General features: G+C 38.9%; 1 protein-coding gene across 1 annotated transcript in view; it reads left to right on the top strand.

Annotated features, from left to right (window-relative positions):
- atrnl1b (attractin-like 1b) overlaps window positions 1-27,427 on the top strand; it is a 264,456-nt gene that overhangs the window by 152,684 nt on the left and 84,345 nt on the right. The window contains exon 26 of the mRNA XM_029119865.2: window positions 10,266-10,344. Within this exon, the coding sequence (XP_028975698.2) occupies window positions 10,266-10,344 (79 nt within the window). The remainder of the gene's footprint in view (window positions 1-10,265; window positions 10,345-27,427) is intronic.

The following is a 27,427-nucleotide window of genomic DNA, read 5'->3' on the forward strand; positions in this document are numbered from 1 at the left end:
TCCAGGTTCTGGCTGGGCCACTCAAGGACATTCACTGACTTGTACCAAAGCCTCTCCTGCATCGTCTTGGCTGTGTGCTTAGGGTCATTGTCCTGTTGGATTGTCAACCTTCTCCACAGTCTAAGATTCTGTTCACTCTGGAACAGGTTTTCATCCAGGATCTCTCTGTACTTCTCTTCCTTTATCTTTCCCTCAATCCTGGCTAGTCTCCCAGTCCCTGCTGCTGAGAAACATCCCCATAACCTGTTGCTGCTCCAACCTTGTTTCACTGTAGGGATGCATTGGCCAGATGTGCGGTGCCTGGTTTCCTGTTGTCTGCAACATTGAAGGTCTCGAAGAACAGTGGTATCCATCATTCTAAAATGTTTCCATTTTAGAAAAATTTAACTCCTTTGGGCTTAATGTCAAGCGTCATGTCTGCAGACAACCAGGCACTGGTCATATGGCCAATGCATCCCTATGGTGAAGCAAGGTGTTTTTCAGCAGTAGGGACAGAGTGACTAGTCAGGTTTAAGGGAAAGATGAACAGAGAAAGGTACAGAGAGATCCTGGATGAAAACTTGCTCCAGAACGCTCAGGATCTCAGACTCAGGTGAAGGTTGACCTTCCCACAAGACAACCACCCTAAGCACATAGCCAAGACAACACAAGTGGCTATGGGACCGGTCTGTGAATGTACTTGAGTGGCCCAGCCATAGGCCGGACTTGAACCCCATCAAACATCTATAGAGAGAACTGAAAATGGCTGTGCAGTGACATTCCCCATGCAACCTGACAGGGGTTATGAGTATCTACAGAGAAGAGTGAGTGAAACCCCAAAAATACAGATATGCCAGGCTTGTAGGGTCACACACAAGAAAACTTGAGGCAGTAATTGCTATGAAAGTAATTTTTTTTAACAAATTTTTTAGAATAGGGGTCTGAATACTTTTAAAATACTTTTCTACAATAACCTTTAATTGCTTAGCATTTGTTTGCATTCATTTTAAAATGTAATGTTATGAGTAGTCTTTTTAACGTGTGCTATAAATGTAGATATTTGTTTTAAAATTAGTAATTAAACTTTTTACCAAAAAAGTAGCTCATGCACTTGCACATTACAGACCAAATGGTGGCACATCCATGTTCAAGGTGTGGCCTACGTTTTAATTTAATTGTTTTTATGTCCACCTTGTTTTTTTTGATCCATTTTAATTGTTAAGTTGTCTTTTGTTTTTGCAAATGGGTATCATAATTATTCACCTATTTGTTTGCTGAAATTGTACTTGTCAAATGTGGCAATATTCTTAATATTTATATAATATTCATGCTTAAAAACCAACAAATGAGTTACAAACTTGTGACTGAAAGAGTTGGCCATAATTCCTGTGATTTGAGACCAATAAACAACTACAGGATGCATTGGTTGTAGTCTTTATACACTGCTTTGCAAAAGTATCCATATCCCTCAAGTTTGAAGTGATACCATCCCTAATAGGCTGTAAGCAGATAAAATAATAGCGGCATTAGATGTGCAGAGCAGTTCTGTTTTGCAGAAGGAAATATTCACTACAGGTGGATCAGTTTCTGAACACTGCACGCACGCTGCGCACTGAGCGCGCACTGCACACTGAGCGCACACTGCTCACTGAGCGCACACTGCTCACTGAGTGCACACTGCACGCACATTGCGCACTGCGCGCACACTGCACACTGCACGCACGTTGCGCACTGCGCGCACACTGCACACTGCACGCACGTTGCGCACTGCGCGCACACTGCACACTGCACGCACGTTGCACACTGCACACACGCTGCGCACTGCACGTACACTGCACTGTAATTTTAATTCATTAACTTATTGCGGTCAATTCGTTTGAGATTTCAAAATTCCAAATGCAAATCCGTTCAGAGGTTTCCGAGGAGATGTTTTTCACAAAAGTTAGAATGGAGGCCATATTGTTTGAGATATCAACTTTTCTTAGATATCAATCTGTTCAGCGGTTTTGGAGATGTCGTTTAAGTGTGTTTTTATTAACGGCAAAATTGTGAGAAACATCTGTGATGTTTAAAGCGCCCCCAAGAGGTATTTCTGTATGGGACTTTTTCTGTCCATTCCTGACAGACACGTTTACGAGTGTTTCGTTTCATAGCTGTTTGATGTTCCATTTGGGATTAATGGACTTCTAAAATCATAGACCCGCCCAGCTCAATTTCATTCGCTGATTTCGGCCATACTATTTGAGATATCAACTTTCCTTATATAACTTTTAAAGATAATGGTTCAAAGACCCTTCACACCAAACTGCATGCAAATCCGTTCAGCGGTTTGGGAGGAGATGTCGTTAATTAGTTTTTCACCAAATTCAAAATTAAGGAAATTCCAAGGGGCGAATTTGAAAGACCCCAGAGACTTTGGTCAACATGAGAAGTAGCAGGTATGGAACTTGGCTGCATGAGTCTACGACATTCGGTTAATGAGATATGCATGCTCAAACCTTCAACATTTGACTAATTGCTACAGCGCCACCATGGGGTGTATAGGTATAGTAATGGCCAAGGCCCTTCGGGTCTCTCATGGCAACAAGTATGCAAAGTTTCATGCAAATTGTGCCACATATGGCCAAGTTACGGGCTATCTAACAAATAGTTGCCTAATCTTCAAAAACATATCCTGTCTGAGTTTTTCAGTGCAACTCTTCTCGGCTGTGTTGTTCGGTGCATTTGACAAATAAACCTTGAGCCTTGAACTATAGGTAGTTCTGGTTAGTGACAGTTTGCTCTGTTCATTGAGTAGTACACAGCTTTGTACAAGATCTTCAGTTGTTCTTGCATGAAATAGCCTTCATTTCTTAAATCAAGGAAAGACTGACAAGTTTCAGATGTTGCACACACACACACACAATGTGTCCTCATCGAAACCAGCAACGGTTTTGACTGCCTCAACAACTTCATAAAAAATGTGTTGGCAGAACAAGACTATTTTTGTGTACATGGAATTCAGTGATAAGTTTACTATGGGTTTATAAGCCATTACTTTTGATTTGACTAAAATTACTAAAGTGACTAATACATGAGGGCATTTGTTGACTAATGTCTCACTTTTTTCATAATTTTGGCAATTACTAAACTAAATTATTATTCCTATGATGATAATGTGACAAATGTCCATATATTTTAGGGACTAAGACTGGACTAAATAAAAAAAAAAGGGGGGTGCTACAATTTACAGTTTCAGCTATGGATTTGGACTGTAATCTGACATCTGTTTAGTAGATTTTCAGTTAAATTAGAAAATTCAGTTTAATTTTGAGGTATAAGAGAAGATATTTAGTGTGAATAGATCACTGCATTTACTGCATTCGGTTACAGATTTGGATCCAAACACAAATCTGACATCTGTTTTGTAAAAGGTTATCAATGTTACATGGTGTCTTTTAATGCATTCATCTTTTGCTGTCAGCATATTCATGAAATATTACCAAATTATATGGGTTTCAGAAGGTATGATGAACAATCTTTGTGGTCTAAGATAATGGAAACAATGAAATTGAAAAATTCTGCAGTTCATATATCAAGTCTAAACTTTATGTTGTCTGTTAATATTTTTATTGGGAATTACTCCCTTTCATTGCATTTCATTGCATTTGGATACTTCATATGAGTTTACAAAGTAATTATTAATATTTTGGAATAGAATATTTTTTGTGCGTATTGATCACTATCATAGCATTCTGCTACAGCTTTGAACATCCTATTCTAATAGAACTTCAGAAGCATTTATTAAGATGTAAGTACCAATCTTTGGGATCTAAGTCTGCAATTTAACTATCTACTCTAACCCTTATGTGTCTTCTGTTTAAGAGAAGGTTTTTAGTGTGAATTAATCACTTGCATTGCGTTAAGCTACAGCTTTCAGCATCCTATTGAAATATTAAATGTCAATTTAAAATGTGTAAATTAAAATGTTTAGGGTCTAAGATAAAAGTGGAATAGTAAGGTCTGAAAATAAATATCTACGTTTACCCCAATCTTTTGTATGTGACTTTGTGATCATGTTCATTGCTTTCTGCTACATCTTTCAGCATTCTATTGAAAAATAAAACGTCATGAGTTTATAAAGATGTAAGTAACAATCTTTGGCGTCTAATATACTCTAACCCTAATTTGTCTTCTTTTTAATAGAATAATTTTAGTGCGAAAGATCACTTTCATTGGAGGTGGCTACAGATTTTGACCCAAACACTAATGTGACATCTGCTTTGTAGAAGATTTTCGATGTTAAATGGTCTCTTTCAATGCATTTGGCTATTGTTTTCAGCAAATTCAGATTTTATTCAATATTACCAATTATATGTTTTGAAGAAGCAATCTTTGTGGTCCAAGATAATGGGAACAAAAAACTGAAAAGTCTGTAATTTAAATATCAACTCTAACCCTAATCTGTTGTCTGTTAAAGAAGATTTTAAGTACGAATTGATCATTTCCATTCCATTTGAGTACAGATTTCAGCATCCTATTGAAATGTTAAATATCAATTTAGTTTACAATTTGGTGATTAAAACATTATAAGTTATTGGATGTTAAGAAAAAAAAAATTGTCGGAGTTTAAATATTAGATAAGATTCAACATTATTGTCATTGAACACTTACCAGTACAGTACTACAAAATGCAGTTAGCATCTAATCAGAAGTTCAAATAGAAGAGGGCAGAACATTTACAAGACATTGAGTAAAACCTTAGGGATTTAATTAAACTAAATGACCACTAATGTTGATGTGCATTCCTTGTACTGGTGATCATGTATGTTTGTGTGAGACAATGTCTAGCTAAACCCATAGTGTCCTCTTTGTTCAGGGTCCAGTCACATCTGTGTGTGAACCAACGTCCAGCTAAACCCATAGTGTCCTCTTTGTTCAGGGTCCTGTCACATCTGTGTGTGTGTGAACCAATGTCTAGCTAAACCATAGTGTCCTCTTTGTTCAGGGTCATGTCACGTCTGTGTTGGTGTGAACCAACGTCCAGCTAAACCCATAGTGTCCTCTTTGTTCAGGGTCCAGTCACATCTGTGTGAACCAACGTCCAGCTAAACCCATAGTGTCCTCTTTGTTCAGGGTCCTGTCATATATGTGTGTGTGTGTGTGTGTGTGTTTGAAACAACGTCCAAGCTAAACCCATAGTGTCCTCTTTGTTCAGGGTCCTGTCATGTCTGTGTTTGTGTGTGTGAACCAACGTCCAGCTAGACCCATAGTGTCCTCTTTGTTCAGGGTCCTTTCATGTCTGTGTGTGTGTGTGTGTGAACCAACGTCCAGCTAAACCCATAGTGTCCTCTTTGTTCAGGGTCCTGTCACGTCTGTGTGTGTGTGTGAACCAACGTCCAGCTAAACCCATAGTGTCCTCTTTGTTCAGGGTCCTGTCACGTCTGTGTGTGTGTGAACCAATGTCTAGCTAAACCCATAGTGTCCTCTTTGTTCAGGGTCCTGTCACATCTGTGTGTGTGTGAACCAATGTCTAGCTAAACCATAGTGTCCTCTTTGTTCAGGGTCATGTCACGTCTGTGTTGGTGTGAACCAACGTCCAGCTAAACCCATAGTGTCCTCTTTGTTCAGGGTCCAGTCACGTCTGTGTTTGTGTGAGACAACGTCCAGCTAAACCCATAGTGTCCTCTTTGTTCAGGGTCCTGTCACTTCTGTGTGTGTGTGAACCAATGTCTAGCTAAACCCATAGTGTCCTCTTTGTTCAGGGTCCTGTCACATCTGTGTGTGTGTGAACCAATGTCTAGCTAAACCATAGTGTCCTCTTTGTTCAGGGTCATGTCACGTCTGTGTTGGTGTGAACCAACGTCCAGCTAAACCCATAGTGTCCTCTTTGTTCAGGGTCCAGTCACGTCTGTGTTTGTGTGAGACAACGTCCAGCTAAACCCATAGTGTCCTCTTTGTTCAGGGTCCTGTCACTTCTGTGTGTGTGTGAACCAATGTCTAGCTAAACCCATAGTGTCCTCTTTGTTCAGGGTCCTGTCACATCTGTGTGTGTGTGAACCAATGTCTAGCTAAACCATAGTGTCCTCTTTGTTCAGGGTCATGTCACGTCTGTGTTGGTGTGAACCAACGTCCAGCTAAACCCATAGTGTCCTCTTTGTTCAGGGTCCTGTCACGTCTGTGTTTGTGTGAGACAACGTCCAGCTAAACCCATAGTGTCCTCTTTGTTCAGGGTCCAGTCACGTCTGTGTTTGTGTGAGACAACGTCCAGCTAAACCCATAGTGTCCTCTTTGTTCAGGGTCCTGTCACGTCTGTGTTTGTGTGAACCAACGTCCATCTAAACCCATAGTGTCCTTTTTGTTCAGGGTCCTGTCACGTCTGTGTTTGTGTAAACCAACGTCCAGCTAAACCCATAGTGTCCTCTTTGTTCAGGGTCCTGTCACGTCTGTGTGTGTGTGAACCAATGTCTAGCTAAACCCATAGTGTCCTCTTTGTTCAGGGTCCTGTCACGTCTGTGTTTGTGTGAACCAACGTCCATCTAAACCCATAGTGTCCTCTTTGTTCAGGGTCATGTCACGTCTGTGTTGGTGTGAACCAACGTCCAGCTAAACCCATAGTGTCCTCTTTGTTCAGGGTCCTGTCACGTCTGTGTTTGTGTGAGACAACGTCCAGCTAAACCCATAGTGTCCTCTTTGTTCAGGGTCCAGTCACGTCTGTGTTTGTGTGAGACAACGTCCAGCTAAACCCATAGTGTCCTCTTTGTTCAGGGTCCTGTCACGTCTGTGTTTGTGTGAACCAACGTCCATCTAAACCCATAGTGTCCTTTTTGTTCAGGGTCCTGTCACGTCTGTGTTTGTGTAAACCAACGTCCAGCTAAACCCATAGTGTCCTCTTTGTTCAGGGTCCTGTCACGTCTGTGTTTGTGTAAACCAACGTCCAGCTAAACCCATAGTGTCCTCTTTGTTCAGGGTCCTGTCACGTCTGTGTTTGTGTAAACCAACGTCCAGCTAAACCCATAGTGTCCTCTTTGTTCAGGGTCCTGTCACGTCTGTGTGTGTGTGAACCAATGTCTAGCTAAACCCATAGTGTCCTCTTTGTTCAGGGTCCTGTCACGTCTGTGTTTGTGTAAACCAACGTCCAGCTAAACCCATAGTGTCCTCTTTGTTCAGGGTCCTGTCACGTCTGTGTGTGTGTGAACCAATGTGTAGCTAAACCCATAGTGTCCTCTTTGTTCAGGGTCATGTCACGTCTGTGTTTGTGTGAACCAACGTCCATCTAAACCCATAGTGTCCTCTTTGTTCAGGGTCCTGTCACGTCTGTGTGTGTGTGAACCAACGTCCAGCTAAACCCATAGTGTGCTCTTTGTTCAGGGTCCTGACATGTCTGTGTTTGTGTGTAAGGCAATGTCCAGCCAAACCAGGAAGGTCCCATTAAACCATAGTTCTGCTTGTCCCGCCCCGTCCCCATAAGCCTGTGAAATGTCAGGTTGTCACTTTAACATAAACAAATTTTTTTAATGAAAATTTGAAGTGAGATTGTTGTTACGACGAACAAAAACTGTTGTTTGATGTTTCTCTTTAGTCTTTAGGACCATCAGAATCAATAGTCCCCTTAAACCACCAAAGCACCTATTTTTGAAAAATGTCCTGCTAAACCATATAAACCTGTGTGTGTGTGTGTGTGTGTGTGTGTGTGTGTGTGTGTGTGTGTGTATATATATATATATATATATATATATATGTGTGTGTGTGTGTGTGTGTGTGTGTGTGTGTGTGTGTGTGTGTGTGTGTGTGTGTGTGTGTGTGTGTATATATATATATGTGTGTGTGTGTGTGTGTGTGTGTGTGTGTGTGTGTGTGTGTGTGTGTGTGTGTGTGTGTGTGTGTGTGTGTGTGTGTGTGTGTGTGTGTGTATATATATACACACATATATATATACACACTTATATATCCACCCCCATTGGTTGCAAACAGTTTCGTCCACCATAGATTTCTCTACTACTTCTAGTTTTACATTTTCATATTGATGCCTATAAGTAATAGTTGAATACATTGCCAGTGATATTATATGCTTCTGCTAAGGAAGCAAGCTCTATTGAAATGCAATACGCTATATTTCAAAACATATTCATGGTATTATTCCATTTCAAACCCCAAAGATGGCCTACATCCATTCCAAATGGCCGTAACGTGGCACTTATGATGCACTTTATAAAGAGTGATTTACGTGGTGATTTGGGAAACAGGCATTAAGTCTGTCGTAACAAAGTCCCACTTAAGGCTATGGGTATCGTTAAACCATTGTAAGTACTACGCTATCGGGAAACTGGGCCGTGCTCATCCACCGGCACAAACGCTTGTTTACTGAAAAAGCAGACACAAAACAAATACACACATGGCACCAACCCGCCCGACACCTCCTCAATCAGTAAAAACTATATCGGAGCGCTCAGGGCTGGGCCAAATACACGCCGAGTCCGGAAACCAAGATCCAGCAAACACTCTAAACACAGCAACGCGTGTTCATTTCGGACACAGCAGATAACTCATGGTGTGCAGGCTGGATACTTATAAGCCACATATTTGTTTTTTTGTTTTTACAAAAATGTCCAACATAAAACCAAAGTCATTATACAATAATTAAAAATGGTGTGTCAGTGTTTTAAAATAAAATAAGAAACATAATATTTCAATTTGCCATTTGTAACATGAGGCAATGGGTTTGAAATATTTTGCAAGGCACTGTATATACTGTATCTAGCAAAGGTAGACTGTAATTGTTTGGTTCATCAATAAAACCTGATTGCTTCACTATTTAATAAACAAGATTATATTTTTATTAAATCAAAATTTGCTAAATACATTTATGTCATGTTTCTTGTAAACTGTGGTTGTTTATGAGATGCTCTTAACCAGAGCAACTTAATGCATTATTATTAAGATACCTAGAAGTGACAACCACATTCCCAATAATAGTAAGTACATTTTGTCCACTTAACTGGCAATCATCAAAGGCACTGATAGAAAAAAAGTCCAAGTGCCTGCATTTCCAACTGTTATCAACAAAACTCTGGTCATTGTTTTTGTTCTTTGTCAATGGCATTATTTGTCTAACAAAATAGCTCTTGCAAGTCTTGTGAATTGAAAAGGGAAATTAGACTGTGTGGATGACTACAGACATTTTTTAATGAGGGGAGTTTAACCGTCTAACCTTATTCAACGCTGCTGAAAAACCATTAGATGCAGTTACTCAAAGTAAATACATACAGTGGCATTCTTGTTTCACATTTGCTTCTTTTTCTCTAATGTAGCAAATTCTGCACATTTAACGATGTTTTGTGACGTAATGTTTATATAATCCCCCCATTAATGGCTATCATAATGATATTTAAAGTGCCTTCAATCAGTCAGTGTCATTCCTGAAGCTTATTCATACATAATTTCCTCTGGGTAATGATACAGTATGTTTTGCTTTTAGATGATATTAGTTTAATTCTGAAGAGCTTACATTGCTTTAGCATGTCCAATGTTCAGTTCAGGAATGTACGGGTCAAAACAAATGTGGTTTATTATGGTAGTCTATGTACCAAATGTTCATCACAAAGTATACACAGGTTTTGTATAATATGTTTAATACACACACATGTTGGCTATATGTTTTTCCCCTAGAATTAACTACAAAAAAATGGATGATAGAAGGACAAAATTTGAACTGACTGTCTAAACTGTTCCAATAATACCCACTGAACACTTGATGACTCTAATGTAGCTATTAGGTTAGACTAATCTTTGAAATCTCAGACATGGGGAACAACACTAATTCTGGGTGAACATTTTGGATTGTATGATCTAATAAAAAAATGGTAGCTGTACAATTATTCTGGGGAGGATCCTTATCAGAGAAAACCTTCAAACAAATCTCTAGTTTAGGTAGGTGGGGCGTAAAATCACTACAGGCCAACATAAAGCTAGGCTAATTTTAGCTGCTGTCGTATAGAATGGACGTTTTTGTCTGGTCAGTTCTGGAATGATTTCCTACTGGTCTATTTACATCTGTCCCAAATGATACCTGTTGTATCACTGCAGACCATTGTTAATGGTTGCTGTTAACTGCTGTTAAGCACACACATCTCTAGCGGGTTATTGTCACGTGGATTCTTTCTCTGTTCGCTGGGAGTCATTGAGCCCACTTCTGGCATTGCAATACAATAGGGAGAAAAAGCTCAGATGCTTGATCCACTAGTTTTCAGGTAAGTTTAGCTTTAACAATTTCCCTACTGATCGACATCTTGCACTTCTTCCTACAGCTGCTTCTTGTCTCTCTTGCTGGTGGCTGCAGTGGTGTGGAAGATCAAGCAGACTTGTTGGGCCTCGAGACGCCGAGAAGTAAGTTTGTCACTTTTCCTTTTGTTCTCCATTTAATCTTATCAGTCAACCTTTCAACAACAAGTCTCATAAGGATCAGTGAAGCCTTTGTCAGAGCCTATGTAGAGGCCTAATAAATAATATGTTGAGGTAATATACGAAACAACATTAGCTTGTTACAGTTGGTGCTTTACTGAATGTGGCATAACCCTTATGCCTCATTTTACTGTGTAGTGTAATATTTTTAGTGCTGACCGTTTTATCTTTATAATATGTATGTGTATCATATTTAATCACAAAGTGAGGATCTGGTCTAAGTCATAGCCTCACTTTGGCCAAATCCTTGGTGCCCCAGACAGTGTGCCCCTGGGTTACACCGATAACTGCACAAATTGGCTTAAGGGTGGACCTGTGGGTGACGGGCTGGTCTGCCTTATCTTATTACGACCTACTGATTAATTGTGCTATGCCAACCACCCTGATTTCCTGTAAGATCAATCAGTGTTGTTGGCCCAGGAATGCTCTCCCCTCTGGTGCACTGTTTATGTGGCAGCAAATATTTTCTGTTTGACTAAGCCGTGGCCAGAGGTGGATCTCCCTAACATGAGTTATGCAAGGTATAACTATCAGGATTTGGAAAACATTGATTTAGAGATATAAAAAATTATGTGTTGAGAAATTTTTTGAATCAAGGTAATCTACAGTTGTTTACACTTGCTGCGAGACGCATATTCTACCTTGTCACCTAAATCAATATGTCTTAGTACTGAGATGCATAAAACCATGAATTTGTCAAACGATTAGTGTACCACTATGATTCCTGTAATAATTGTATGCCCTTCAACTGTACTGTTTTGCTTTGGGTTCTCTGTCCTCTTATGTCTCCTCTAATGTCTAAATACACAATTTTGAAAGCATTTAGTTTTCCATATTGATGAGAGTGAAGTCTCAGTTTTCTGTAATTATATTTTTTCTTTTATTTCTCAGCGGTCAATGCTCACCGTGTATAGTTGATATGTAATTGTGTTACCATATGCAGTATCAGGATCTATGCTTAATTGTGACATGGTTTTAGGGGATTCAACTCTTGCTGCTGCTAACTATGATGTATTATTTAAACAAGGGAACCTTATAGATTGAGCCCTGCTTAAGTATGTTATTCCAAGAAGGTGTTTCATTAAGTCTTTCTAACAATCCTGTCAATTAACCCTCCCTTGTTCCCTGAACAAGGGTGGATCATTTTAAATGGCAACAGCTATATGAGTATAGTCCCTTGGGAACTCTGGCTCACTGCTGACAAACACACTAATTTCCTTAGTCATGGAACCTCATTAGTGGTGACGAGGCCTCTAAAACAAAGTTGACTGGTGGGCGCATTCAGTAGGAGCATGTTTACACTGCAATAAGTTTATTTAGATGAACAAGATTTGTTGCGTGATTAGCTTGAGCGATACATATTTTTGTTGTGTTACTGGGTAGAAATGCCATTTGTCGCACTTCACCTGCCGAGGTTAAGTGGGACAATTTACAGACAGAAACTCCCTGCAGCTACTAAGGTCTAAAGACGATGGCTCGTGTAATAAGTGGTGACATAAGAAGTCTGGTTCTGTAAGACGTCTGGTCCTGTCTTTCCAGCTGGTCCTGTCTTTCCAGCTTTATTAACCGATTAAAGAATAAAAATACATTTTTGGGAGGCAACATCTTACAGTGGCATCAAAACCGTTCTGCAATCGGCAGCACCTGCACTTGTTTGACCGCCCATGTTATTTACCAGGTAAACAAGATTGTTATGACCTTTCAGGTTAGCATTCAGGCTATGCTATGCACACAGCAAGAGTTTTTAATTGCTATTGTGAATGAAAACTGTTATTTACATATTATTATGTTATGTTAGGTATATTTTATTTGGATCAAGTCGAGAGTGAAAAGCCTAAATATTTCAGTTTAATTTAATATAAATTTTTATATGTTTAATTTAATATACATTTTCCAGAAAGCTTTGCTGCACAAAGTTTGTTTTAATATCTTCGGTTCTCCATTCACATATTGACTGCTTTGTTTTATTATAAAAAGTCATTAATTATTTTTATTTTCCTAACCTAATCCAACCCTTAAGTGGTTGAATCTATTGCACCCATTACAAAGATGCTTGTTTTAGTTGATGTAGTTTACCTGGACTTGGTTCATAAGCAATTCACTGCTCATTCATTTTGAGTGTGTAGTGGGTGATAACATTAGTTGGCTACTCTGTCAGCTAAAGTCCAGTTGGTAATATTTAGGACACCGTTGCCAGCTCTAGCCTTTTGGGCCCCCTCTCCCCAATGGTTGGGTTGTCCCAATTTGTCGGCCACTTCCGCCTAATACCGGACCTGTTAGGACCCAACTAGTCTCGCAAGGCCACACCTCCAATCTCGTCTGGCCTCCTTCGAGGTCTGGAAACTCGCCAAATAAAGGCGGCCTTTGCGTGGTTTCATTATTTTTTTGAACTGGATAGAACACATTTCCTGGAAGTTTTTAGTTCCAACCTAGGTTGCAACATACCATTAAAGAAGCTAAGATGGAGGAAAAACTTAATTCTGTTAATTCTTAAAAAAGATAAATCAATGAAGCCATTACAACTTCTCTGCTTAAATTCGGTTCTGAAAAAAATATGTTTTGGGGTACCATCTTACAGGCTATGGTAAACGTGTAATTTATCAAGCATGGCCGACAGTCTGCGATTTATTGAAATTGAATTGGGGTTGAGAATGCTGCACCACATTTTTTCATTCAGTTTAGAATTAGCCTTTTCCCCTCACAAAAGCACATTCTTTCTACTATATCCACACTTCTTTTTTATTACAGGAGAACATTGAGACAGGAGCCAAATAACGCTTTAGAAAACCCATCATTCTGCTTTACCAGTCCTATGATATTGTCAGTTCGTGTGTAGTCCATTCGCAAATTACGTTTGTTTCTCAAATACTGATATGCTTCAACACAAACGCGACATAGATCCCCAGATTTTGATGGGATTTTGTTTAGCGACTTTGCTTCCATCTTCACATAGCTAGCTACTGTTGCACTGAATGCATTATTCTTGTGAACACTCAGTCAAGCAATGCTTTTGACTGAGTTGATGTGTTTTGAGGTGTTAGCCCAGCAATTAATTTGATTGCGTTAACGTGTTTTGAGATGTTACTGATAAAAACTTTTTCCCACCACTTCGGAAACAAAAATCTGATAGGCCTAGTGACATTCTAGACTTGGTTTAAGAGGCTAGAACCCAACAAGCATGCATTAGTGAACAGTATTAATTAATTTAGCACACACTAGGTGGATTCTTCTGGGTTCTGAGTAGTTGAGTGCAAATACACTCACCTAAAGGATTATTAGGAACACCTGTTCAATTTCTCATTAATGCAATTATCTAATCAACCAATCACATGGCAGTTGCTTCAATGCATTTAGGGGTGTGGTCCTGGTCAAGACAATCTCCTGAACTCCAAACTGAATGTCAGAATGGGAAAGAAAGGTGATTTAAGCAATTTTTAGTGTGGCATGGTTGTTGGTGCCAGACAGGCCGGTCTGAGTATTTCACAATCTGCACAGTTACTGGGATTTTCACGCACAACCATTTCTAGGGTTTACAAAGAATGGTGTGAAAAGGGAAAAACGTCCAGTATGCGGCAGTCCTGTGGGCGAAAATGCCTTGTTGATGCTAGAGGTCAGAGGAGAATGGGCCGACTGATTCAAGCTGATAGAAGAGCAACTTTGACTGAAATAACCACTCGTTACAACCGAGATATGCAGCAAAGCATTTGTGAAGCCACAACACGCACAACCTTGAGGCGGATGGGCAACAACAGCAGAAGACCCCACCGGGTACCACTCATCTCCACTACAAATAGGAAAAAGAGGCTACAATTTGCACGAGCTCACCAAAATTGGACAGTTGAAGACCGGAAGAATGTTGCCTGGTCTGATGAGTCTCGATTTCTGTTGAGACATTCAGATGGTAGAGTCAGAATTTGTCGTAAACAGAATGAGAACATGGATCCATCATGCCTTGTTACCACTGTGCAGGCTGGTGGTGGTGGTGTAATGGTGTGGGGGATATTTTCTTGGAACACTTTAGGCCCCTTAGTGCCAATTGGGCATCGTTTAAATGCCACGGCTTACCTGAGCATTGTTTCTGACCATGTCCATCCCTTTATGACCACCATGTACCCATCCTCTGATGGCTACTTCCAGCAGGATAATGCACCATGTCACAAAGCTCGAATCATTTCAAATTGGTTTCTTGAACATGACAATGAGTTCACTGTACTGAAAAGGCCCCCACAGTCACCAGATCTCAACCCAATAGAGCATCTTTGGGATGTGGTGGAACGGGAGCTTCGTACCCTGGATGTGCATCCCACAAATCTCCATCAACTGCAAGATGCTATCCTATCAATATGGGCCAACATTTCTAAAGAATGCTTTCAGCACCTTTTTGAATCAATGCCACGTAGAATTAAGGCAGTTCTGAAGGCGAAAGGGGGTCAAACAAAGTATTAGTATGGTGTTCCTAATAATAATTTATATGTGTGTGTATATATATATATATATATATATATATATATATATATATATATATATATATATATATATATATATATATATATATATATATATATATATATATATATATGGCATGCTGGGATATATGCAAATGACATTACAGAATTAGCACTAATAAATGGACTTACAAAAATAAAGGTTAAACCCAATTAATTGATTTACATTGGGCTTACTGATAAAGTACAAATTTGAATTTATACCTTCTATTTTTGCCGGACCGCGTCAGTGGAGCTGGCCAAGAAGAGCGAATGTCTCCTACTGAGTTACTGACTGACTGACTGAGTGACTACACATTGTTAAATAGTGTATCAATCTAATTTCAATCACATTTATAAAGCCATTTTACATCAGCTGTTGTCACAAAGTGCTTTTACAAAACTCCCAGCCTTAAACCCCAATCTCAGTGGCTAGAAATAAAAATGCAGAAATTTAGGAAGAAACCTAGAGAGGACCCAGCCTCAGAGGGGTGGCCAGTCCTCTTCTGGCTGTGCCGGGTGAACATATTAAGAGTGCAAATTGTAATAATTAATAAATGCATGTGAGTCCAAATTTAGTCCAGGTTGGAAGCATGACCAGCTAGACAAGGACAGGGACATCACGGGGTAGGGGGAAGTGGCAGCACAGTGGCAGCGGAAATCGTCAGGTATCATCTTGATCTGCAACACAACCAGAAGGACTTTAGACAGGGACAGCAACAGGTATTTCTCCTTGGGTGTGGGCCAAGACCTCATGTCCTCCTTAGTTAAAAACGGCAGGAGACGGGAACATTTACAAAATGCATTCCTCAGATCTACAAGGATTTATAGCAGCGTAAAACATTGGGGAGGGTGGTGCAGTGACACTGTGGCCCTATCCGGGGGAGGCCCCGGAGAGGGCCCAACAGGCAGGAAATCAATCCACCCACATTGCCAAGCATCAACTAAAGGGACCCTCACCAACTGCAACCACCCTGAAAGAGGGCAGAGTATTGCCAGCAAAGTACAGCACAATTGCACAAGTGCGCAACAGAGAGACAACAACAAGCCATTGACTCTGCCCCTGAATGGTATTGGAGGGAGGGCATCCCAGTGGTGATGAGACCACCTGGCAAGACAGCAAGGGTGGACAGTATCAAGCCTTTCTGGTCCCTTCACACCCCTGGGCCAGACTACACTTAATCATAGACCATGCTGTAGAGATGAGTCTTTAGTAGACACTTTAAAGTTTGCAATGAGTTTGCATTTCTAACCTTAGTTGGCAAATAATTCCACAGAAGTGGAGCTCTATGAGAGAAGGCCCTGCCTTCGGCTGTTTGTTTAGAGATTCTAGGTACAATTAAAAGGCCTGCATCTTGCGATCGTAGGTTACGTGTATGTATGTAAAGCTGGATCATTTCAGCAAGATAAGTAGGAGCAAGTCCATGTATTGATTTATAGGTTAACAATAAAACCCTAAAATCATCCCTAACCCTAACAGGCAGCCAGTGTAAAGAGGCTAGTACAGGAGTAATGTGTTAAAAAAAATTGTTCTAGTTAGGATTCTAGCAGCACTAATGGAAGTTTATTTATTGATTTATCAGGGTAACTGGAAAGAACAACATTGCAGTAATCTAGTCTAGAAATAACAAAAGCATGGATTAGTTTTTCTGCATACATTTTTGATCGAAAGTTTCTGATTTCTGCGACGTTTCGAAGATTTAAATAAGCAACTCTTGAGACATATTTTATATGTTCATCAAAGGTAAGGTCAGGGTCAAGGGTAACGCTGAGGTTTCTTAAATTGTTTTGGGATACGACCATGCAGCCATCGAGGTTCACAGTTAAATCTGCCAACAATGCTTTGTTTCTTGGGCCCTAAAATTAGCATTTCTGATTTAAAAGCAAGACGTTCTCTGTCATTCACTATCTGAAACACATGCTTCCAAAGCAGGTAATTCTGGGGATTCTCTATGCTTCATTGAAATATAAAACTGTGTGTTATCAGCATAACAGTGAAAATGGATATTGTGATTTTGGATTACATCACCCAGAGGCAGCATATATAGTGAGAACAATAATGGGCCCAGAACCAAGCCTTTAGGAACACCAAAACATACTTTTGATTTGTCAGAGGATATGCCATCCACACATACAAACGGACATTTTTCAAATAAATAAGATTTAAACCAGGCAAGAACATGTCCACGTTGCCCAATATGGGTTTCTAGTCTCTCTAAGAGAAGAGAGTGATCAATAGTGTCAAAAGCAGTACTAAGATCAAGAAGCAACAGGACGGATGCAGAACCTTTGTCTGAGGCCATTAGAAGGTCATTTGTTACCTTAACGAGTGCAGTCTCAGTACTATAACGGAGTCTGAAACCAGACTGGAGCATTTTGTAAATGTTATTTGTCTTCAGGAAGGCATTTTTCTAAGATTTTTGAGAGGAACGGGAGGTTTGATTTTGACCTGTAATAGTTTCATTTGTCAGGTGCCGGATTAGATTTTTTTTTAGAAGAGGCTACATTTCCGCTATTTTTTGTGAGTTTGGTACTCATCCGGAGGAAATAGAGCAATTTATTATGTTCAACATAGGCTGACACATAGTGTAGTTATGAGAGATTTGGACCGTCATGCAGGCGACCAGGGTTCGAACCTCACCACAGATCAAACAAATTATGCTTAGGGATTTGTTCATATTGCTCTTGTTTTATTTACATAGCATAGTTCACATGACTTAGTTGTTAGTTATTCAAATGTCTATTTGTTTTCTAAAGAAACTAACCAACCATGGAGTGATTTGAGTCTTTGTTTTCATTATAGGTATTGTATAGCTATTAAATAGCCATCTACAGTAATCTCTTTCTGTTTTAATGTGTAACAGCGATCCTGTTATACCTGTTGTTGGTTTGGATGTTTACTTATGTAGGGAACTGTGGAGTTTCGACTAATTGGTTTGACAATGCAAGTAAACAGATACCACATCTCTACAAGCGTATCACATGCTCCCCCATCCACTGTTTAAATAGCATATTGCTTAAAGACGCAGTCTGTCACATAGTGAACCGCCAATTGAATCCAGCTCGGGCACACTTTCATCAATTCTAATATTGGGCCAGCAGAACTACGTTCCTTTTCTAGTTTAGGTTGGATCAATGTTATATTTTCTTTAGTGTAGTCTATCAAGTCTAAATAGGCTTTAGGGCAGATGCTTGTGACCTTCAACTGGAACGCTTATACGTTTGCCATCAGATCAAATTAGCAGATGTTAATGTGTGTGAGGGGAAGAGTGAGTGACAAAAAATTCTACTCATGAACATTAAAGACGAACCTATGTGGGGTTCAGTAATAAAGTACATGGAGGTGATGACGCTAGCGGAGAGAGATGGTCAGATTTGGTTTTGGAAAGATAATTATATTCCAAGGCATTCATAATTTCCTTCTGCTTCTGCAGTGTCTCACTGCTCCATAGATGTCGAGGTGAAAACCTCAATGACTAAAAGCATCCTCTTCAGCCTATTTTTGTGATCCTTTGACAGAGTGACCTTGTGATAGACTACTAAGTTGGAAAAGTATATATAATATACTTTTCTTTTGTGGCAGAGGGAGTTGACATTTATAATCAAGGGACTTGTTTCTCCTATCTTAATTGATATATCAAAATAAACATGAGTGATGACTGCCGTGCCACAGAACTATATTCATCCAAAGAATTAGTCAATAAAGATTAATGCGGGCAGATGGGCACCAGTCATTTAAATTCAGATCAGTTTTCCACCCGCTCCTGGAATTTATTTCATCTGTTTGTAGGTGCCCTCCAGCAGCCTGAGGCTGGAGAAAAAAGGTTTATCTTTTAATTTAGAATGATTGAAAAGTTTAGGAGAGGCACCCACCCCCTGAAAATGAATAAATTGCTTTCACACATCCTCCTTTCCCTTTCTTACTTAGATTGTCTGTTTTTTGATTGAGTGGGAGCGAGAATAAGATACCTACTAATTTGATATTATTCACTTGTCAAGGTCATGCAGGTGATTGGGCATCCAAACTGGATGTTATCCCTATTTTAAAATTGTGCTCACTAATACCCGCAAAAAGCATGTGAAAATGTTTATTTTCATTTATGTTATTCTGTATGCCCTGAGGCTACTCAAGGCCTCGAAACATCATCCCCTAACTGAGGCATGCAAACACCAACCTTGATTTTGAATTTTGAAGACATTTTAGAAACAAGTCTAAGTGTAATTTAATGCACTGCATATATTGAAATCCAAAACCCAAATTGAAGTATGATCATATAAAGCGAAAAAATAAACTATGCATCTGTGGTACATAAAGACTTGAATATCGCTGACAACTGACTGATTCTATTTCAACATCCCCAGAACCATATCATAGTAAAGCCCTCAAGCCAAATGTGGAAAAAATGTGGCAAAACTAGTGGGGCAGACTTTTGACAGATGTGTGGATCAGAGCATTGATTGGCCTTAAGTTCTTGGTTCTGTTGACATAATGCTGTCAGATTATATGGTCACAAGCAGAGAAAAAATATCTATTGAGCACCTCACATCAATTTCAGTCCACACTGAATGTCTTATCTTAGCCTAGCAAGTCTGACAAAATACTTTGAGTCTCCTTGTGTACTCATGGTTTACATATCACCTTTCTCTCAGCTGCCCAAATGCTGTTTCTGTTCCAGAAGAAAATTCCAGAAGAAAGGGGCCAATTTTAAAGGAGAGGCAGGACTCCAGATTTGAGAAAAACAAATGTCCTAGCGTAAGGGAAAGTATTATGCTACTGAAATTATTATAGGATGAGTAATTCCTTATATGCAGATATATATGCGAATAAATTCACATCATGTCACTGAATGGACAAAGGAAGAATTAGCAAACTCACACATGCATGGCAACTTGCAGTGCATCTCATTCAGACAAGCAAATCACATTTCCCTTTTCTCAGAAATAGTGTAATAGTGAAATTGTTTTAGCATTAAATGCTTCCTTCCCGACCATGTTTCATTACTGTACAACCAACAGAATTTGATCTGCTCAGAGTACCCCTGAAGTACCCTCTTGTTAATTTTACTAGTAAGCCTATGGTGTCAATTTTCTCAAATACCACTGTGGAATGGCCAAGTACCTAGTACCCCTGGTTGGGAACCACTGCTTTAGCATATGCATTTTAAAAGTGTAAGCTTACATTATCAAATCAATGTAGAATGAAATTTGATTAGGAGCGATAGACAGCTGATTTATTAGAATTACGTGGCCTACTGTCCATGATTGTCACTTCTACTGAATCATTCAGCAGTTTTGCTACATTTTAATTAGATTTTTGTAAAACTTTGTGCACTAATTAAAACGTGTATTGTCTCCTGTAGTAACCAAAATAAATATAGTAAATAACATAAAGAAAGCATTTGCACGTTTTATAATATTTGTATTCATCTGTCATATAAAATCGCTGGCACGTAGACGTGTTTGCCTGCTACTTGCCATTGATGGCAATATCCCCACGCAAACATTTTGCCTTGAGGACACATTTGTGTTTGGCTTGTCATTGCTATCATAGGAGGTTGAACAAACTAGACTAAACCCGATGCACCATGTTCTCAGTGAGAATGTCAACCAGCACATGGCCAACATAGTCTGCCTTCAATTCCCAAAAAGTTACGGCACTTAACTCTTCCATATTATCTAGATATAAATTGCCATTAATAGGACTTTGTGATGGGAGTTGAATGGCCAGTTAAAGTCCATACGATGTAGAAATGAATTTGTCTGAATTGTTGTCTTCATGGCTTCAAAACCAAATATTTTAGAAATTCTAATGGATTTAAAGTGACAAGTGTGTCTGTCCTACAATGGCATCGTATTCCCTACCTATTATGCTACTTTTGGTGCACCGTTATATTGGTGCACCAAATATGTAATAAGGTGTTATTTGTAAGCCACGTGTCCTTATCCTTATAGCACCTCAAACCTTTTCCCTATTTTTGGTTCCCTTTCTTTTTCAAGCTCATTGTAGCTTTGAAGTTTCTCATTAGCAAATGTAGAAGTTATTTGCTTTGGGCTTACAGCACTGTTTGCATGATAATTACATGGCATTGGCATGCTGTTGATTTTGAAGGGTTTATTTTATTTTTCCTCTAAATGCAATTTGCGATGTAAAAGAGATACTCTTAAGCCAAAAATGGCCCCCAAAAATTGTGTGCTATGTATATGCCAAACTGTGCCTTGTGTAATCATTACCCCTCACTATCAACCTGCTAATTGTATAGCTAAAGAGGTGATATTGAGAGATTATATTGATTCTACTTATTCACATATTACACCCCAGCCCAAACTGGGATGTTTAAATAAAATATGATTTAACATTTCAAAAAGTCCCAGACTGCATCTTTTATAAAGGGAAAATCTACCTATTTCTTTTGTTTCGTTAATGTCAGTTGTTGACTTGCAGTGCAATGTTTCCTTACAGACTGTTTTCCAAAAATGCCCAGTTAAAATGTGAAAGAGATGGGAGCAAGTAAGATAGAAAATAGTTATTAAAGGAGTTTTTACACAGTAATACAAATAACATGATAACATACAATGCTTCAAGAAAGTATTCAGACCTTTTCACTTTCTCCACAGTTTCTCCACAGTCCCCCATAATGAAGAAGGAATAAACAATTTTTATTTATATATTAATTTAAAATAAATAAATATATAAATAATATCTCAGGTAAACCAGTTTTTTTACCCTTTCTTCAGTACTTTTTAGAAGTATTGGCAACAGTCAAAGCTGACAGTCTTTTTGGGTATGACTATACCAACAAAGCACACCTGAATTTGGGCAGTTTCTCCCATTCTTGGCATAGGTCCTCGGATTGGAAATCATTTGTGAACTGTGATCTTCCGATCTCTCTAAAGATGTTCAGGTCCTATTTTTGGCGGGGCCACTCAAGCAAATTCTCGGACATGTCGCTAAAACATTCTCCATTCATCCTTCCCTCAATCCTGACGTATCTCCCAGTCCTTGATGCTGAGAACCATCTCAATGTTTTTATGCTTTTTTTAGACATGAAATGTGGAAAAGTTTTGCATAGAGACCAGTGAACCTAAGTGAACCCATATTCAGCACAGGCAGTGGCTCTGAAAGGTTGACCACCTTGGGCCACAGTGTTCTTATTTTCTTATTTATTTTTTTTACATTTAGGTCTTATTATTTTACATAATGTAATTTTTTTTGTAACGACAAAATTGATTCTTCTCATCACTGACCTGTGACTTCATGTATAGGCATCTTCTATACAACCTCAAGTCTAGTGATGTCCTTGTCTTAATAGGCCCAGCTATCAGCACCTGGCAGCAGCTGACCTAATCAATCCCCACTTCTCAGTCACTACCTTGAAGTTCCATGAAAGAAATGAGTGCAATACCCAAATATCAGTCCTCACAGGGCAGCCGCAGATGAACTGGCCTGCGTTTCCTGGAAAAGGATTAGCCTTGGGTTGTGTGGAACTTGTTTATGTTTGTCATACTCACAGCCACAGTTCTGGGGAGAAAAATGGGGAGTTTTTTTAAATCTACAGTACCATTTGAAGGAGCAACTCTCCTCCTGGAGATGATGTCATTACGAGACAGTTGTAAAGTTTAGTACCTACCAGACATTCTTGCCAAATGAACATGAATTTCTCTGTAGATTCAGAGAACATAAGTAAGGAGCCAAAAGAACAGTCAACTTTATTTTAAAATAGGCTACTTTTTGTCATTGATGTCCTAAAATTTGGACATAAAATCAGTAAATCAATTTAACACATTTAAAGGGGTACTGTGTAGAATACTGGCTCTAACATTCACAAGACTGGTTTTTAGCTCTTAGGGGTACCCAGTCCTTGTCGGGCTGTGCTAGGTGAAGATTTATGTTCATGACCTCTTTCGGGTTGCATCAGTATTTTTGGTAAGTACAGATGACTAGCTAGTTAGGCATTGGTTTTATATTGGGAAATATAAGGTGAAAACATTGAAATATGTTGCATGCATATTTATTAAAACCCCACACAATGATATGTAGTGCCACCTTTCAGTTGAATTATTTTGGGTGAAGTTTCAACTGGAATTCAACTGGAATGGTTCACAGGTGGAGGCCAGTGGAAAGGGTCATTTAGGGCATTATTTCTTTTATCTGTGTGAGCTTCCACAGCAAAGGGGTTGAATACATGTTTCAAAATAAATATCTAATTAAGTTCATGTACCAGTTCTAATTTACTTATATGAGACACTTTGTCAGGTGTTTGAATAGTTTTTTCTAAGTTGGGGGGTGACCAAAATATAATGCTTTTTCAAAATGTGAGGCTGTGTTCAAATAAATCACAAATATTTTTAGAATGGAGGGGCCTTTGTTTTGTAGTTCAAAATCTGTGATGCCTTTCCAGACAGACCAACAGTCATTTATTTTTCAAAGAATGTCATGTTAAAGGAAATTCTATGAGTGTGTTTCACATTGTAACTTTATTTACTTAGTGTTAAAGGTCAGGGCCTCTCTAGTTAGTCTTTTAAAAAGCTCATGACGATACAAACTGTTTGCTCAATTTAAATGTGTTATAGTCAGGTATTATAGTCAGGTATTGGCCCTGTATAGGCTATTAATGATAAAGCATTTTAAAAATGTCCACTTTAGACCTTGCCCAATTTCAGATTATCTTCTCTCTCTAAAAGCTCAATCAAGCCAGCATTGATTCCTTTAATGCGATTATCCTTGTCCCAAATGCCCCCAACACCTTGAAAGGCTGTTTTTTCAAAGTTGGTTGTGTTCTATCCTGGCCAATTTAAACTATCCTCAAGTTTAAATTGGTCAGTTTAAAGGTACAATTACTAGTTATCTGTAGGCTTTTCCTGGTTGCAACATTTTAATTGATCTTCTAATTTCAGTTTATATGACAAACAAACACTAAATACAGTAGGTAGGGGTTGAAATCTTTTGGCACATAAAGATGAGATTTTTATTCTGGATGCAACATTGCAAATATGAAATCCTTAATCTCAGTCGTCGACGTCGTCGCCACCCCCCCCCCGCTTTAAAACATTTGAGCAATATTATTATTGTTTATTAAATAAACACTTGAATGTAATAACAATATCTCTTTTATTAATCCAAATATAGTGTTTTGTGACAAATGGAAGTGTTCTGCCAACTGGCAGGTTTTGATTCAGGATATTATCCAACATTGTAAAATGTCAACAGGAAAAATGTGTGCATATATTAGAATCGTTGATTTAAATTAACATGGACTTCAGCATGTCCTGAATCCGGTTAAAGTGGCATAACATGTTTGAACGTTCGCATTTCACAGGGTAATGCCACCCTATAGATTAAATTAGATGCAGATGTTTTGTCATTGAACAGTACAAGTACAGTACCATGAAATGCAGTTAACATCTAACCAGAAGTGCAAGTATAAGTATTTTCAAGTATTAAGTGTAATGTATGTTCCACGTGGGATGTATAGATGTGCAATGAAGGTAAATGCAAGTTCAAATGACAATTCTAAAGGTGCAGTGAAGGCAAATTGAAGCTGCATGTGCGACTGAAGTGCAGTGATAGCAGCAATGAGGTTCCTGAGGTAGATGTGTACATGTAGCAACTGAAAAGTTTGCTTATCAGACATTGCAAAGCAGAGTATATAATTAGGTCTGGAAATATTTCACTGACCACATTTTCATACTTTTGGCTCTGTATGCCACCACAATTGATTTGAAATGATACAACCGAGATTCAACTCAAGTGCAGACTTTCAGTTTTAATTCAATGGGTTGAACAAAAATATCATATGAAACACTCCTTATTTCAGGTGTTTTTCTTTACTATGGAAAGGATACTACGATCATCCACCACTGTTGTCTTCCGTGGACTACCAGGCCTTTTTGTGTAGCAGAGCTCACCAGTGTGTTATTTTTTTCTCAGAATGTACCAAACTGTTGATTTGGCCACTCGTAATGTTCCTGATATCTCTTAGATTTTTTTTGCAGCTTAATGCCTGTTTCATTTGCATTGAGAGCTCCTTTGACTGCATGTTATGGGTTCACAGCAAGTTTCCAAATGTGAATGCCACACCTGAAATCAACTCCAGATATTTTACCTGCTTAATTGTTGAAAAAATAATTAAGGGATATCCCACACCTGTCCATGAAACGGCTTTTGATTCAAGTGTCCAATTAATTTTGTAAGTACAAATGGCAATTCTTAATGTGCATTGAGGGCAAATTGAAGGTTACAGGTAGCATGTGGAACTGAAATGCAGAGATAGCAGCAGTGAGGTTCCTGAGGTAGACATGTACATGTAGGAACTGAAAAACATCCACATCAGTCTTTGTAAAGCAATGTCAGAGTCCAGTAGTACAAGGAGAGTAGTGCAACAAGGTCTCTGAAAGGCAGTACTAAGCAGTGGGCAGGTGGGTATGGTTATTCTTGGTATTGGTACAGAGCAGTGATTCATTTGTGGGTATTGTTACAGAACACTGATTCCGTTGCGTTCATTTTACCATGGCAGTCTTTCCCACCGCATCAAGAAAAAAAATATCAAAACATTTGGTTGGACAACGTACACAATTGGTCAGTGTACAAAACTGTTCTGTGTATTTAGCACTGATCTATTTTCTGCATCCAATTTGAGAAACGCAGATTGCTCTGTCATAGTAGTCAGCCACCAATATGCTATATGCAAACAAGCTGAGCGAGAAACCCAGACTTCCTGAAAACTTTCAAAACAACGTTCATTCTCCCTCTGCGAAACAAATGATTTCCGCGTGTTTGCCAGCAGGAAAGAGACAGAGAGATCAAGCAAGTCACCAGAGGAACACGTTACAGAAATCAGTTGTTTGTTTGCGTGGCTGTGTTAATTAGCTAACTACTCAGTTAAAACACAAATTATTCTCACCTCGTCTAGATTTTGCTATCAATATTGTAGCCACAACTGTAACCACAGTTATACTGAGATGTACTGAGTAACACAATTGTTAGGTAAAGCACGTTTGGCAAGGGAACACTAACAGTACTGTTTTGGCATGCTAGCTAGTAGGGTTGCACAATATTGGAAATACCTGACATTGCGATATTTAGTTTTTCTGCGATATATATTGCGTTATGAAAAAATACAGGATGTCTTCAGAAAGAGCTTTGGCTATCAACCCCCATCCTCTACAATTCAAATTTATGAATCTCATAAATTGTTATATTTCAGAACAGGTTGCTAGGTAAAAAAAAAAAAAGCACGATTGGTTATAACTCACCAACTGCAAGATGCAATCTGTGGCCAAAGCACTGCAATCTGGTCCATTTGTTCAGGTGCAGCCTTCACCATGTTCACGGCATTGTCTGTTGCAATACAGACTAGACGACTCTCATCTAGGCCCCAATCAGCTAAAGCTTCTCTCATCCCTGTTGCGATGTTCTAACTTATATGATCCTTTGGGAAAATGCAGTTTGCAAGCAGCGATTTTTCAGATGGAAGTCCTCATTAATAAAGTGTACGGTCAGACTTATGTAAGGCTCCGTTGTCCGGCTGGACCGCAAGTCCGTTGTTGCTGTGTAATATGCTATAGATATGCAGGCTGTATCCTCCAGTATTTTTTTATGTAAAAATAACAACTGGAAAAACGAAGTTAAAGCTATTTTGCCCAAATGTATTCCAGTCGCCCGATCTGCCATTTTTATTTAAAGAAATACGTTTTGATAATATTAGTGTGTGCGTGTGTGTGTGTCACCAGCAAATGCAGATGGTAAAATACGAACAGCCAAAATGTCTGGTGGGAAATATACCAAATAAATACATTAATATTAAAAGCACATTAAATAGCCTAATATTGTGTGACCTATATAGGTTATGTTGCCCTAGAAAACCGCAAGCCTCCGCTTGCACTTACAGTAATACATTACTGAGTGTTTGGTCATGTGACTAAGCAAAATGTGTTTCAACGTTGAATATGCAACAGGACAACACATTTATATCCATACATTTTAATGGGCATTATCTAATTAAGAAGTATGGTTGGAAATGACAAAATTAAATTACAATATTAGCCAAAATATTTTACACATATTAAATGTGTTTTTCTATAGCTCCAGACAAAATTTAGAGACTACTTTTTCTTTCCTTTCCAAAAAAGTTGAAAAGGAAGGTTTTGAGTGAGGAACAGAAAAGGTTCAAATTGAGAGACCACTGCAAATTGAACGCTTCTGTTCCTCACTCAAAACCTTCTTTAAAAATGTACGCGACTGAAACGTGTTACTCTAATAATAATGTTGCATTAACACATCCCTATTCTATTAATCTGGATCGTGGATGATTTCCTACCATATCAGATGGTCCCAGGCTCACATCTGAAAAACCTCTGCATACAGCGTACTACTCGTAAGGACAAAAGTGGTCAGCTCTCGCAGTGGCGGGAAATTGTATCCTGCGCACAGGACTTGATCCATTTGACATATCAAACAAAGAGCTGAGGCTGGATAAAGGAAGGAAGTGGCTACTCTAATTTTGTGGATCAAGCAGCAAGAGACA

Source organism: Esox lucius, chromosome 5 (assembly GCF_011004845.1).
Source record: "Esox lucius isolate fEsoLuc1 chromosome 5, fEsoLuc1.pri, whole genome shotgun sequence".
NCBI classification, from domain to species: domain Eukaryota; kingdom Metazoa; phylum Chordata; class Actinopteri; order Esociformes; family Esocidae; genus Esox; species Esox lucius.